This window comes from Hydractinia symbiolongicarpus, chromosome 11 (assembly GCF_029227915.1).
Source record: "Hydractinia symbiolongicarpus strain clone_291-10 chromosome 11, HSymV2.1, whole genome shotgun sequence".
Lineage (NCBI taxonomy): Eukaryota > Metazoa > Cnidaria > Hydrozoa > Anthoathecata > Hydractiniidae > Hydractinia > Hydractinia symbiolongicarpus.
This window is the reverse complement of record NC_079885.1, coordinates 14054016-14068095: the sequence shown is the minus strand read 5'-3', so window position 1 is coordinate 14068095 and position 14080 is coordinate 14054016. Positions and strand designations below refer to the sequence as shown.

Below are 14080 nucleotides of genomic sequence, written 5' to 3'. Positions count from 1 at the left end.
AGGTCGTGTTTATGTGCATTTGAAAGCTCATTTCAAGCGCTATCCAGTAATTACGACAACAATGCGCTTTAAGATTTCCCGTAAAAAGTTCCAACGAAGGCAATCTAGGGTACTTGCAGACTTAATTTTCATATGACAAAGTTAATTAGCAAAGTAACTACATCGCCATTTTCTTTGTCTGACGCTCGTAATCCATTCATTTGCGACGTGGCGCATTTATTGCAGCAAGATTGTAGCCGTTTTGAATGGAAAGAAACTTCTAATCACGTCCCTTACTTGATTTACTCAGCGGCTATTGCGTAAAAAAGATATGTCACAGTCGTAATGATAAATAATGTAACGTGAAAAGTCAATAGCCTACGACACCGGGGGTTCCCAGGCGGTCCCCCATCCAAGTACTATCCCGGCCCGAAGATGCTTAACTTCCGTGATCGGACGAGAACAGGTGTGTTCATCGTGGTATGGTCGTAGACAAACAAACGGGCAGATATCTGCGATTTATTAGCACATTACATCGAAAATGGTTTAAACTTTAAAGATCATATTTCTTGACTGGATCATCCGAAATAGGTCGTGTTTATGTGCATTTGAAAGCTCATTTCAAGCGCTATCCAGTAATTACGACAACAATGCGCTTTAAGATTTCCGGTAAAAAGTTCCAACGAAGGCAATCTAGGGTACTTGCAGACTTAATTTTCATATGACAAAGTTAATTAGCAAAGTAACTACATCGCCATTTTCTTTGTCTGACGCTCGTAATCCATTCATTTGCGACGTGGCGCATTTATTGCAGCAAGATTGTAGCCGTTTTGAATGGAAAGAAACTTCTAATCACGTCCCTTACTTGATTTACTCAGCGGCTATTGCGTAAAAAAGATACGTCACAGTCGTAATGATAAATAATGTAACGTGAAAAAGTCAATAGCCTACGACACCGGGAGTTCCCAGGCGGTTCCCCATCCAAGTACTATCCCGGCCCGACGATGCTTAACTTCCGGGATCGGACGAGAACAGGTGTGTTCATCGTGGTATGGTCGTAGACAAACAAACGGGCAGATATCTACGATTTATTAACACATTACATCGAAAATGGTTGAAACTTTAAAGGTCATATTTCTTGACTGGGTGATCGGAAATAGGTCGTGTTTATGTGCATTTGAAAGCTCTTTTTAAGCGCTATCGATTCTTTACGACAATAATGCGCTTTAAGATTTCCGGTAAAAAGTTCCAACGAAGGCAATCTAGGGTACTTTCAGATTTAATTTTCATATGACAAAGTTATTTAGCAAATTAACTACATCGCCATTTTCTTTGTCTGACGCTCGTAATCCATTCATTTGAGACGTGGCGCATTTATTGCAGCCAGATCGTAGCCGTTTTGAAGGAAAAGAAACTTCTAATCAAGTCCCTTACTTGATTTACTCAGCGGCTATTGCGTAAAAAAGATACGTCACAGTCGTAATGATAAATAATGTAACGTGAAAAAGTCAATAGCCTACGACACCGGGAGTTCCCAGGCGGTCCCCCATCCAAGTACTATCCCGGCCCGACGATGCTTAACTTCCAGGATCGGACGAGAACAGGTGTGTTCATCGTGGTATGGTCGTAGACAAACAAACGGGCAGATATCTACGATTTATTAGCACATTACATCGAAAATGGTTTAAACTTTAAAGGTCATATTTCTTGACTGGATTATCCGAAATAGGTCGAGTTTATGTGCATTTGAAAGCTCTTTTCAAGCGCTATCCATTATTTACAACAACCATGCGCTTTAAGATTTCCGGTAAAAAGTTCCAACGAAGGCAAGCTGGGGTACTTTCAGACTTAATATTCATATGACAAAGTTAATTAGCAAAGTAACTACATCGCCATTTTCTTTGTCTGACGCTCTTAATCCATTCATTTGCGACGTGGTGCATTTATTGCAGCAAGATTGTAGCCCTTTTTCAGGGAAAGCAACTTCTAATCATGTCTCTTACTTGATTTACTCAGCGGCTATTGCGTAAAAAAGATACGTCACAGTCGTAATGATAAATAATGTAACGTGAAAAAGTCAATAGCCTACGACACCGGGAGTTCCCAGGCGGTCCCCCATCCAAGTACTATCCCGGCCCGACGATTCTTAACTTCCGTGATCGGACGAGAACAGGTGTGTTCATCGTGGTATGGTCGTAGACAAACAAACGGGCAGATATCTACGATTTATTAGCACATTACATCGAAAATGGTTTAAACTTTAAAGGTCATATTTCTTGACTGGATCATCCGAAATAGGTCGTGTTTATGTGCATTTGAAAGCTCATTTCAAACGCTATCCAGTAATTACGACAATAATGCGCTTTAAGATTTATGGTAAAAAGTTCCAACGAAGGCAATTTAGGGTACTTGCAGACTTAATTTTCATATGGCAAAGTTAATTAGCAAAGTAACTACATCGCCATTTTCTTTGTCTGACGCTCGTAATCCATTCATTTGCGACGTGGTGCATTTATTGCAGCAAGATTGTAGCCGTTTTGAATGGAAAGACACTTCTAATCACGTCCCTTACTTGATTTACTCAGCGGCTATTGCGTAAAAAAGATATGTCACAGTCGTAATGATAAATAATGTAACGTGAAAAGTCAATAGCCTACGACACCGGGAGTTCCCAGACGAGAACAGGTGTGTTCATCGTGGTATGGTTGTAGACAAACATACGGGCAGATATCTACGATCTATTAGCACATTACATCGAAAATGGTTCAAACTTTAAAGATCATATTTCTTGACTGGGTGATCGGAAATAGGTCGTGTTTATGTGCATTTGAAAGCTCTTTTTAAGCGCTATCGATTCTTTACGACAATAATGCGCTTTAAGATTTCCGGTAAAAAGTTCCAACGAAGGCAATCTAGGGTACTTGCAGACTTAATTTTCATATGACAAAGTTAATTAGCAAAGTAACTACATCGCCATTTTTCTTTGTCTGACGCTCGTAATCCATTCATTTGCGACGTGGCGCATTTATTGCAGCAAGATTGTAGCCGTTTTGAATGGAAAGAAACTTCTAATCACGTCCCTTACTTGATTTACTCAGCGGCTATTGCGTAAAAAAGATATGTCACAGTCGTAATGATAAATAATGTAACGTGAAAAGTCAATAGCCTACGACACCGGGAGTTCCCAGGCGGTCCCCCATCCAAGTACTATCCCGGCCAGACGATGCTTAACTTCCGTGATCGGACGAGAACATGTGTGTTCATCGTGGTATGGTCGTAGACAAACAAACGGGCAGATATCTACGATTTATTAGCACATTACATCGAAAATGGTTTAAACTTTAAAGGTGATATTTCTTGACTGGATCATCCGAAATAGGTCATGTTTATGTGCATTTGAAAGCTCATGTCAAGCGCTATCCATTAATTACGACAACAATGCGCTTTAAGATTTCCGGTAAAAAGTTCCAACGAAGGCAATCTAGGGTACTTTCAGATTTAATTTTCATATGACAAAGTTATTTAGCAAATTAACTACATCGCCATTTTCTTTGTCTGACGCTCGTAATCCATTCATTTGAGACGTGGCGCATTTATTGCAGCCAGATCGTAGCCGTTTTGAAGGGAAAGAAACTTCTAATCAAGTCCCTTACTTGATTTACTCAGCGGCTATTGCGTAAAAAAGATACGTCACAGTCGTAATGATAAATAATGTAACGTGAAAAAGTCAATAGCCAACGACACCGGAAGTTCCCAGGCGGTCCCCCATCCAAGTACTATCCCGGCCCGACGATGCTTAACTTCCGTGATCGGACGAGAACAGGTGTGTTCATCGTGGTATGGTCGTAGACAAACAAACGGGCAGATATCTACGATTTATTAGCACATTACATCGAAAATGGTTTAAACTTTAAAGGTCATATTTCTTGACTGGATTATCCGAAATAGGTCGTGTTTATGTGCATTTGAAAGCTCTTTTCAAGCGCTATCCATTATTTACGACAACCATGCGCTTTAAGATTTCCGGTAAAAAGTTCCAACGAAGGCAAGCTGGGGTACTTTCAGACTTAATTTTCATATGACAAAGTTAATTAGCAAAGTAACTACATTATTATTATTATTATTATTATTATTAACATTTATTTGGGTTCAATTTTGTGCAAAATTGTTCTTCTCCCTAAAATGAAATATAAAAATGAAAAAAAATTATAGATTAAGAATAAATGAGTGTTCAAAAAATAAATTTTTTTTTTATATACATTAAATAAAAAAGAAAACCGCGATGAGAAAAACTGAAAAGGCTTGAAAGAAATTGAAACGCTCGAATCGACGAGAAATTGAGAAACGATATATGGAATCAACCTAAATTGTAACTAGACAAAAAGCAGAGAAAACGATAAATGGCCTTGAAAGTAAGGAAAATATAAATAAACTATAAATAAAGAATAAATAATTGTTCAAAAAAATATTATCTTTTTATATATATACATCATAAAAAACCGCGATGAAAAGCAAAATTAAAAATAAACTTGAAAGGCTCGAAAGAGATTGAAACACTCGAATCGACAAGATAAATAGAGACGATATTGGAATCAACCTAGATAGGAGTAACTAGAAAAAAACCCAGAGAAAACGATAAATGGCCTTGGAAGTAAGAAAATATAAAATAAACTAATTGAATTATGAAAAAAAAAAAAAAAAAAGAAATATTTCATATATATACTTGGCTAGTCGCAAAAGGAGAAAAGGCAAAAGTAAACACAAGCTGAAAATGAGTAAGGGTAGATTGTGAACAGGTCGATTGAATATTGGCACCCAAACTTCGGCGAACAGAATTCAAACAGACAAGACTCTAGCGACTGCCTTATTTAGATAAAATTGTTTTGCTTCTTTAGTAAATTTTTCTAGAGTTTCAATAATTTTTATACTATCCGGGATTTCATCGTAACACCGTGCTTGGTTTTGAAAAGTGCCATTTCCAACATTTTTAACAAGAGGCTCCTTCGTAGAAGATCTCAAATTTCGTGTTGGTACAACAAACTCTACGTTTAGATAGCTTGGATGGTTGTTATCAATTCTCGATTTGTGTACAAGTTTACTTATACTGAATTCAATATGTTCTTTTACGGGAAGCCATTTTAGATTCGTGACTTCTTGCAGATTAGCATAACGGCGGAGAACGTAACCAGCAGCCATGTTTTGGATCTTTTGTAGCCGACATATCAGATAATCAGGTATTTGCGAGAAGACAACATTACCGTAACTTATCCTTGATAAGATCAACGTTTGCGCCAAGGTTTTGCGTACATGGAAAGGTGTGAAACGACTAAACTTTCGTAGAGCACGTAGTGTTGAGTGCGAGGATTTTATAACATTGTTTATATGGCAGGTCCATGATAGATTTTGATCGAATTGAATGCCAAGTAACTTAACATTTTCTTCCTGCTCGATTGACATACCAGCACAACGACAAAGATAGCTTCGGTCAGAATCAAATGCTCTCAGTCGCTTAGAATGGAATATGATTAACTTAAGCTTGTCACTGTTGAACAAAAGATTGTTTTCTTTTGACCAAGCTAGAAGGTTATCTACATCCTTTTCCATATCTTTGATTGATTGAAATAGATCTTTGACTTTGCAGTGTTTATATAATGTTGTATCATCAGCATATTGGATACTGGCGGAGTTGATTTGATTTGATAACTCGATGACGTAGAGGTTAAACAGGACAGGGCCAAGTATGCTACCCTGTGGTACACCGTAAAACATTGATTTTAAAGATGAAATTTTGTCTTCAATTTGAACGTATTGTTTCATATCTTTCAGATAACTTGATAATATCTTTAAAGCACGAAATGAAAAATTCATATCACGTAGTTTCAGCAGCAGATTTTTGTGATCAATCGTGTCGAAAGCTTTGGAGTAATCGATGAGGATAGAGAGTGTCACTTCACTTTTCGCCATTGCTTTTTTTATGTCGTCACGAAGCTTAAGCATCAATGTGGTAGTCGTATGACCTTTGCGAAAACCGGATTGTGTTTCATTGTAAAGTTGATTACTTTCGATGAATTCACATAACTGAGATAAGATTACTCTCTCGTAGATTTTTGACAATACTGGCAGTACTGAGATTGGACGATAGTCCTTTGTGCTAATTGGTGTGTCGATCTTTGGTATTGGGCAAACACGAGCAATCTTCCATTGCTGGGGAAATATTTCTTTGTTGATGCAATTGTTAATAATATGGACCAGAGGGGATGTTATGAATTCTGATACTGGCTTGATAAATCGTATTGGAATATTGTCATGACCACTGGAGCAGTCATTCTTGAGGTTTTTTAGTATTTTATTTATTTCATTGTAAGTAGTATGTTGAATTTTGAACGATTGTTCGTTTTCAGTAGTTTTGATATCATCTGGTAATGTAGACTCGACGTTTGATTTCCCAGTTAGGTTTGCTGCTAGATTGCTAAAATATTCATTCATTTCTGAAAGATCGTGTTTGATTCGTGTTTTTTGATTGCTCAGAATACGATGAATAGTATTCCAGACAGATTTTTGATCCTTTGACGATAACGATTTCTTGAAGAACGAGTTTTTTATTTCCTTCAATGTCTTTCGATAATTAGTGCGTTTTTCTTTATAGTCATTTTTGTAATTTGGATCTTCTTGGGCTTTTTTACGATAAAATTCCAGTTGGTTTCGACTGTCTTGGATGGCAGGGTCTTTCATCCACGGAGCGATCAAGCGTGTTAGCTTTACTCGCTTCAGTGGGGCATGACGTTCAATACAGGATAATATGAGATGATTCAGTGTATCTATTTGTTCATCTGGATCATCGAATGTAAATATCAAACTAAATGGTAATTTTGAAAAATCGTCGATATAGGAATTCATATCCAGATTTTTTTCGTCATGAACGAATTTATATCGCGGTTCGAAACGTTCTTTTTTAATGCTAAGTAGAATATATGGCGTGTCATGATCACTTATTTCGTCAGTAATAGGCACGTCACTGTTTGTCACTTTACCAGGAATGTTAGTAATAATATGATCAATGAGAGTAGCTCCCTTTCTGGTTGGTTTATTGACATGTTGATACAAATTGTACGAATTTAGTATGTCTTTATAACGTTTGGTGGATTCTTTTTCTTGGCCTTGAAGGTCAATGTTCATATCACCGGTTACAATAATGACACCGCTCCATTTAATAGATATTTCGGCTATCAATGTTTCAAAATTATTGAGCCATTCGATCTTTTGCTCTTCCTTTGAGCTTGGTTGATATACTGTAATTAGAAGGTAGGGTGTATTTTTGTTCCGACCACGAAATTCGACGCATAAAACTTCCATTGAAGAATGTTTTGTCAAATCATCTCTCGATTTAAAGTGTAGAGAATCTTTGGCATAAATCCCAACTCCACCCCCTCGAGATTTTCTGTTTTTGAAAAGTGTCTTATATCCTGGTTTGTTGACGTAATCTAACTGTTCCTTGTTGTCTTGAAGCCAAGTCTCGCTTAGGGTTATGATGTCAAAGTCATAAATGTTTAACATTAAAGAGAATTCTGTGAATGTCGATAAGAGAGATTGGGTGTTTATATGAGCGATAGACGTTTGATTGCGATGCTTGTTTAAAAGCTTTAGATGACTGTTCTCGGTAGTTATTGGGTCATCAGTAGTGTCTGTGTTAAATGCGATATTACGTACGCCAAAGTAGGGAAGCTCTGATAATATACATCCACTGCATGTCCATTTAACAACAATTCTGGATGTCATACGATTCTGTTCAAAGATGGGAAGGTTAGAACATGATGCATGTGTAAAACATAAACACTTAATACATTGTAAACGTTTTCTATTTGTTTCAACTCCTTTATTACACTCAGTGCACTTGGATGAACCAGGTCCTGGATTCTCTTGAATATCTCCTGACAAAATTATGTTAAATGTTGATACAGAGTTCGCATAATAAACGATAGGTGATTTACCTCTCTTTATCTTTGTACGAATAACATTTGCTTTATAAACGTTTGTATTATCTTGAGATGCAACATCATTAAATGACAAAGTGTGAAAGATGCCAATTAAAGCAATTAAAACGACGATATTTCTCATGTTTATAAAGTTATAGAGAAAAAATGTGTTTTGAGTGTAAAAAAGATTTCTCCAACATGTAAGCATAAAGTACATAACTTGAAAAAAAAATTCAATATTCACCACAAAAAACAAGTCAAAACCATTAAGCATGACTAGAATAACCAGTAGCGTTATTTCGATCGATTTCGTCATAAATATTCAAGTTGAAGTAAATCGAATAAACAAAAAAAATTTATAACAACTTTATAAAACCAGAACACGTCTGCTCTCTCCCAAAACGATATAAAAACTTCTAATCAAGTCCCTTACCTGATTTACTCAGCGCCTATTGCGTAAAAAAGATACGTCACAGTCGTAATGATAAACTAGGGCAGTGTCCACACTGGTGCGACCGCTGCGTGCATCAATTTTTCAGTTCAAATAAATAAGTTTTCTTGCGAATGGTCATATATATCATCACTTTTGTTGAAGGCCAATTTATATGTATATATATTACAGATATTTATTGACTGCCTTTCAACCTATTTGTATACCTGAATCAGTTGAATATGCTGCTGGTTTCATACTTTCTATGCAAGAACTTATCCTATTTTCTACAAAGCTTGCATATGCGCAGCAGTTGGAAAAGTGGTACGCTACGATAGGTGACCAATTTGCAATACCGCGAAATTCATTTTTCCATCGTTCAGTACGGCTAGGGCAGGTTAACTTTTCATTGGAAAATTTTTGGCCATGAAAAAACAGAATATAATGCGCGGGGAGAGGCCACATTGCGTAGTTACTTTTCAGCATTGGAAATTGACGAAGCATGGTATAACAAAACCAAACGTACTTTTTGTTTTTAAAGTAAATATTTACAATGTGAAAATAAAGAAAAGTCACATACCTATCAAAATAATAACAAAAAATAGAGAGCAAAAAAGTGTTTGATCTTTATTTGTTAGACCAGCTATCAAAATGATATAAAAAGAGTTTTCATATAAAAGCTGTAATAGAAAATTAACGAGAAACGAATCAGCTCAATTTCTACAACTGACAAATTGGTACATATATAGCATGAAATAAGCAGTTTTCACAGTCCCACGGTAATAATAACACAAGTAGTACAAAAAAAAAGCCATAGTGGAATCATCTTTGAATAGTTCATTTTTTATGCATGGTCATTTTGCTAACTTTTTGACCTTTGGTGATAACAAAATCAACATCTGTGAGATTCAACAAATCGGATCGCAGTTTCACCTCATCCGCAATTTCTTCGCCGAAATATTCTTCAAGGACTTCTCTGTAAGCAGCTACGGTTAAAGCAACATATTCGTTACGCATATCCAAAACAACACATATTTGGCAGCAGTTCGGTTGCTGCTTTAAATGAGTGACTGAGAAATCTCGACCACAGTGAACATTGGTGCAGGTTGCCAAACCAGTTCCTGGACGAATATCTACTTTTCCCTTACATATTTTGCATTGTAAGAAGGTTTTCACGACAATACTCTCAATAACGGGACAACATACGATCATTTCCTTAGGCGGTGTTGCTGTAGAATCTTTTTGCGCTACAGACTCATCAAATTGTACATCCAACGCTTCTGTTAAAAAGCAAATGATTGTCGAATAATTGGTTGTAAGAACCAGCTCTTCATTGAAGGTCTTGGTTGACGCATTTGCTATTTGAATCAATTGGAATTCCTTAACAATTTCCAACAAATCAGCCCAAATAGTGATCTTCAATGTTCTTGTACCATCACTAAAGATGCCCTCTCTCATTCTATCCTGGCGATTTTTACCCTGCTTCGTGTACACTTGACATGTTTCTTCTGAAGTGAATTTTATTTGACCAACCACTGATGTCACTAAACCATCATCATCTATATCAGCTAAACGCACTGCATCAGCATCGTTCAAATCAAAGCCAATGGCATCTGATGCTGGTGAGATGACCGAGTATGCATTGAAGAAGAAAAGATCTTTGCCAGGTACAAGTTTCGCAAGTAATATTGGAGTTTTGTCATGAAAAGCATCCAATATTTTCTGTCTAATGATTTTGATATTTTTGTGGTTGCTAACCAAAATTTTCTTGAAGTCCGTAGGACCACTTTTGATGAAAATGAAAAAGTAATCACGGGTTTTCTGTTGGTTTTGTTTGATGGGTGAAAACGATGCGACAAAGCCAGTTATGTCTAAAAAAGAGGAGCATTATACAGGATTAGTTTGCTTGTACAGAATCAGGGATTCTTTATTCACAGAATACAGAGAATCGTCAACTTCATCTGTGTGTAAAATTTTTCTCAATATGTACCTTGAGATTATTGCAGTATTGTTTCAAGATTTTTTCAGATACAATTTTGTTTTTTATAAGCAACTCGTTTATGGGCAACTGAACTTGATTTCAAAAAGTATTAAGCAACTTCATTTCTTGACAATTCCAAACATAAGCAACTGTCTAAATTAGTATTGCACATAAATAATTCAAAGCCCAAGAGAAACGCACTATTTTCGTCTTCGTGGGCCGAAATTGTGCCTTTTCCTTGTATTTCCCTTTAAAAACTACCAGTAAATTAAGCCTGATTGCAATTTTTCTTTTCTTTATTATAACACCGAAAAGTTTATCAAGAAAAATAAGCAACCATTAAGCAACTTGAGATACAAAAATTGGTCAAAAAGTAAGCAACTTGAGTTCTTATCAAAATCCTAAGTTGCTTATAAAAGAAATCACGCATCATAGAATCAATTTTTAGCAGTTGGAAACATATCCGCTAAAATTTCTCTACAATAAAGTAAATCATTATGCTAAGCAAAATATGTATCAGACTTATTCACTTACCAATAGCAGTTGATGGTGCTGAGGGTGAATAAGGGGAAGATACATTGGTGAAAAGTCTTTTGCTTGGAGTTAATGGACTATCTGAAATTGAAGATGTCGATGCTCGTTTCTTGGGTGTACTTTGTTCTAAAGGCAAGTAACAAATTTCATGAAGAGGGAAAGGTAGTATTTATATGCTAGCTGTTGAATAGATAAATCATTGAAAGTTTTGTCTACTTGTTTTGGTTGTGTTAGAATGAAAAAATTCACAACTCATCAAAATATTTGTACAATGTAAAGGTTTTCTAACAGTTTGACAGATATGAATAAATGAAAAAAGTTACCTGTGTCAGGTACATTTATAGGTGGTGAACCATTGGGAGTATCATCCACTCGTTTTAGTTGTGCTAATAATAAAAAAAGCAAACCTTATTACTTCTCATACGTAGTCTAGTGAAGATGAAGTTAATTGAAGAAAAAAACAACTTACCTTTTTTAACTACTTTTCTCATCTTTTTGACATCAGACACTAAAAATGAATTATATAGCTATATCATGCAGTCTATGCTCTTCTGAAATACGGTATTGAAAATTTGCACTGTTGCTTATGGATGTAAGACGTTCATAACTCATTGGTTCAACTATAAGATCTTGCAATTTTCGGACTCTCGACAATGCAACATAAGTCAATCCTGGTGATTTTTCACTGCTGCCAAGGTCAATCCACACCTTTGGTAGAGTAAGACCTTGTGATTTGTGAATTGTAATGGCCCAAGCTAATTTTAAAGGAAATTGTGTCCTTTCAAAGTTTGACCCATATGATTCAGAAGTGCTTGAGCAGGGTGCAATTGGCACAACATTGTCGTTATTAAAACATGGACCAGAATAAGTGTCAAATTGAACAAGAATTGCTACTGGAAAGAGTTCGTAAGCAGATGCATACACGATGTTATGAATGGTTCCTAAAGAACCATTGCACAAACCCACTTCTGTCCAAAGATTCCTTGTGAGCATCACTCTGGCACCTACAGCTAAATAAATACATGGTGACAGACCACCCATATCATCAGCAGAAAATTTAGCAGCAGAAGCTTTGCTATGGATTGCTTTTATTTTGGCAATTGGTTTTTGAAGAGATTTTAATGACGTAAAATTATTCTTTGCAACTTCTCTGTTACCATAAGATAATCTCAAGGATTCAGAGAAAGAATTAATATTATTACAAATTCTAGGAGTGCGAGTTAGTAAAGTGCTCCAATCATGAAGTGTTGGTTTACCATCTCTGATATTGGAGAGCAAATTTTTGAATTCAACACAGTCCTGATTGTTTCCAGAAACTCGTTGATTGATAGTTAGCTCTATCACTGTTTGAAACATGTTGTATAAAAAAAATCCTTCTGAGTCATGTTCTGTAGAAGGTTTATGATGGTAAAGAACCTTACCATTGACAGGAGGTAGCTGACCCAAGTCACCAACTAAAATAATGTTGATGCCACCAAATGCTTTCTCAGTTATACCTGTGGCTTGCTTACACCTTCTATTGACCCAAGATAAATCTCGTTGACTGATAACAGAATACTCATCTATGATCAGATACTTTTTATTACAAAATGTATTTTGTATCTGTGATAAGCTGGCACCTTGAAGTTCATGGTTACGCTTCCCTCTCACAGGCAACTTAAGTAAATAGTGTAGTGTTTTACCGCTTACATTGTAAGCAGCAATACCGAACAAAGCTGAAATGTAACAGCTTGCATTTAGAGCATAGCGCAATCTGTCAATCAAGAAACTCTTACCACTACCTGCTTTACCAATGACCAAAAGTAAAAGCTGCTCACAAGTATCAGATTCAGAATGATGAATAACCAAGTCAAATGCTTTACGCTGCTGTAAATTCAACTTCTCAATATTTTCCGATTCATCAGAAGGAACTGATAAAACATCATCGTTGAGATGAATGCTTCTCTGGGCACTGATCCAGGCTGGCATATTGCTGATTTCCTGTTCAGTAAATTGACTTCTCTGTTGATTCCAGTATTGCACATCTTCCAGTCTGTCATTTTCATCCGAGTCATTGGGATTGTTGATGAGAAGCTCAGAGAGAAACATCCATTCCTCCTTCTCATCCTGATTGGACAAATTTGTATTATTTTCATCATCAGAAGCGTCACTTTCTTTTTCATATATTGTTGAGCTCTGTAAATTTTCTAATTCAAAAGCAAAATGAGGAACCAAGTCTGTAGCTATTTCTGACTGTAAAAAGGCACCCCATGTTCCTATGAATGTTTCATCACACTCTTTATTGTTATTCCACAGTGAAGCTACGGTACGAGACCATGGTTTATACTTGATCAGATTAAACTTACAATAACTACCATAGTTAACACCCTTTCGGTATGAAGAGTAAGTTGGAATAGTTCTCACAATGACCATTTTCCGCCGTTTTTTTATTTGACCATCTTTCAAAAAATAATGAGAATGGAAATTGATAAAATTAGAGTTGATCACTTTTACATCAGAGGTAAAATCATGCCGGTTAGCATATATATCTGATAAGGACCACCGAGTTATCAGCTCTCCATCTACTGATTCAACCTCGATCCATCAAGAGAAATTGTAATTACTTCAAATGATGAACTATGCAACTTGAACTTCAATATTTGGTGGCACACTTCTTGGATACTCATGTCACGCAAGCCAACGGCTCGCATCATAAGTTTTTTGACAACTTTCACAGGATCAAACTCACTATTTGATACACTATTAGCAACATGAGTGAATGCATCTTTTGCAACTACGGAAAGCTTTTCAGGTTTTGAGGCATATTTGGTGAGGTATTCTAAACAAGAATGATAATCAATCACAACACTTACATCACAATTAGCTCTCCAACCCTGAAGCTGTACACGTTGGTGCCTGTTCAACCTGGGATCATTTCTGGCAGTTTCTATTTCTGCTCTCAATTTTAGAGATCCATCTCTGGTGTTGACTTTCTTAAATTTCAAAGAAGTTTTTGAACGCATTTCGAATGGGTAGTTGAATCTGCACACCAGTCCACTTCCATTATCTTTCAAACAATACAAGGTACTACACACATGTTTTTGGACAGAATTGAGCAGATCTACATAATCAGTATGTAAAAGTTCAGGATTTTGTAATTCACTGAACAGTCTTTTACATGGATGCTTAACTGGTTTGCTCCAC

General features: G+C 36.3%; 1 protein-coding gene and 6 non-coding genes across 7 annotated transcripts; all 7 read right to left on the bottom strand.

The window, feature by feature from the left end:
• Positions 1 to 354: 354 nt before the first annotated feature.
• On the bottom strand, positions 355 to 473 carry LOC130616628 (5S ribosomal RNA). The gene has a single exon (XR_008977709.1). It is a non-coding gene; the product is annotated as a 5S ribosomal RNA (ribosomal RNA).
• Positions 474 to 923: 450 nt separating this feature from the next.
• LOC130616990 (5S ribosomal RNA) lies at positions 924 to 1042 on the bottom strand. The gene has a single exon (XR_008978069.1). It is a non-coding gene; the product is annotated as a 5S ribosomal RNA (ribosomal RNA).
• A 450-nt stretch (positions 1043 to 1492) lies between these two features.
• Positions 1493 to 1611, bottom strand: LOC130617351 (5S ribosomal RNA). Its single transcript, XR_008978428.1, has one exon. It is a non-coding gene; the product is annotated as a 5S ribosomal RNA (ribosomal RNA).
• A 450-nt stretch (positions 1612 to 2061) lies between these two features.
• LOC130616386 (5S ribosomal RNA) lies at positions 2062 to 2180 on the bottom strand. The gene has a single exon (XR_008977469.1). It is a non-coding gene; the product is annotated as a 5S ribosomal RNA (ribosomal RNA).
• A 962-nt stretch (positions 2181 to 3142) lies between these two features.
• On the bottom strand, positions 3143 to 3261 carry LOC130617739 (5S ribosomal RNA). The gene has a single exon (XR_008978815.1). It is a non-coding gene; the product is annotated as a 5S ribosomal RNA (ribosomal RNA).
• Positions 3262 to 3711: 450 nt separating this feature from the next.
• LOC130616491 (5S ribosomal RNA) lies at positions 3712 to 3830 on the bottom strand. The gene has a single exon (XR_008977572.1). It is a non-coding gene; the product is annotated as a 5S ribosomal RNA (ribosomal RNA).
• Positions 3831 to 11416: 7586 nt separating this feature from the next.
• Positions 11417 to 13309, bottom strand: LOC130613465 (ATP-dependent DNA helicase PIF1-like). The gene has a single exon (XM_057434805.1). The coding sequence runs from the start codon at positions 13307 to 13309 to the stop codon at positions 11417 to 11419; it is 1893 nt and encodes a 630-aa protein (XP_057290788.1).
• Positions 13310 to 14080: the final 771 nt, after the last annotated feature.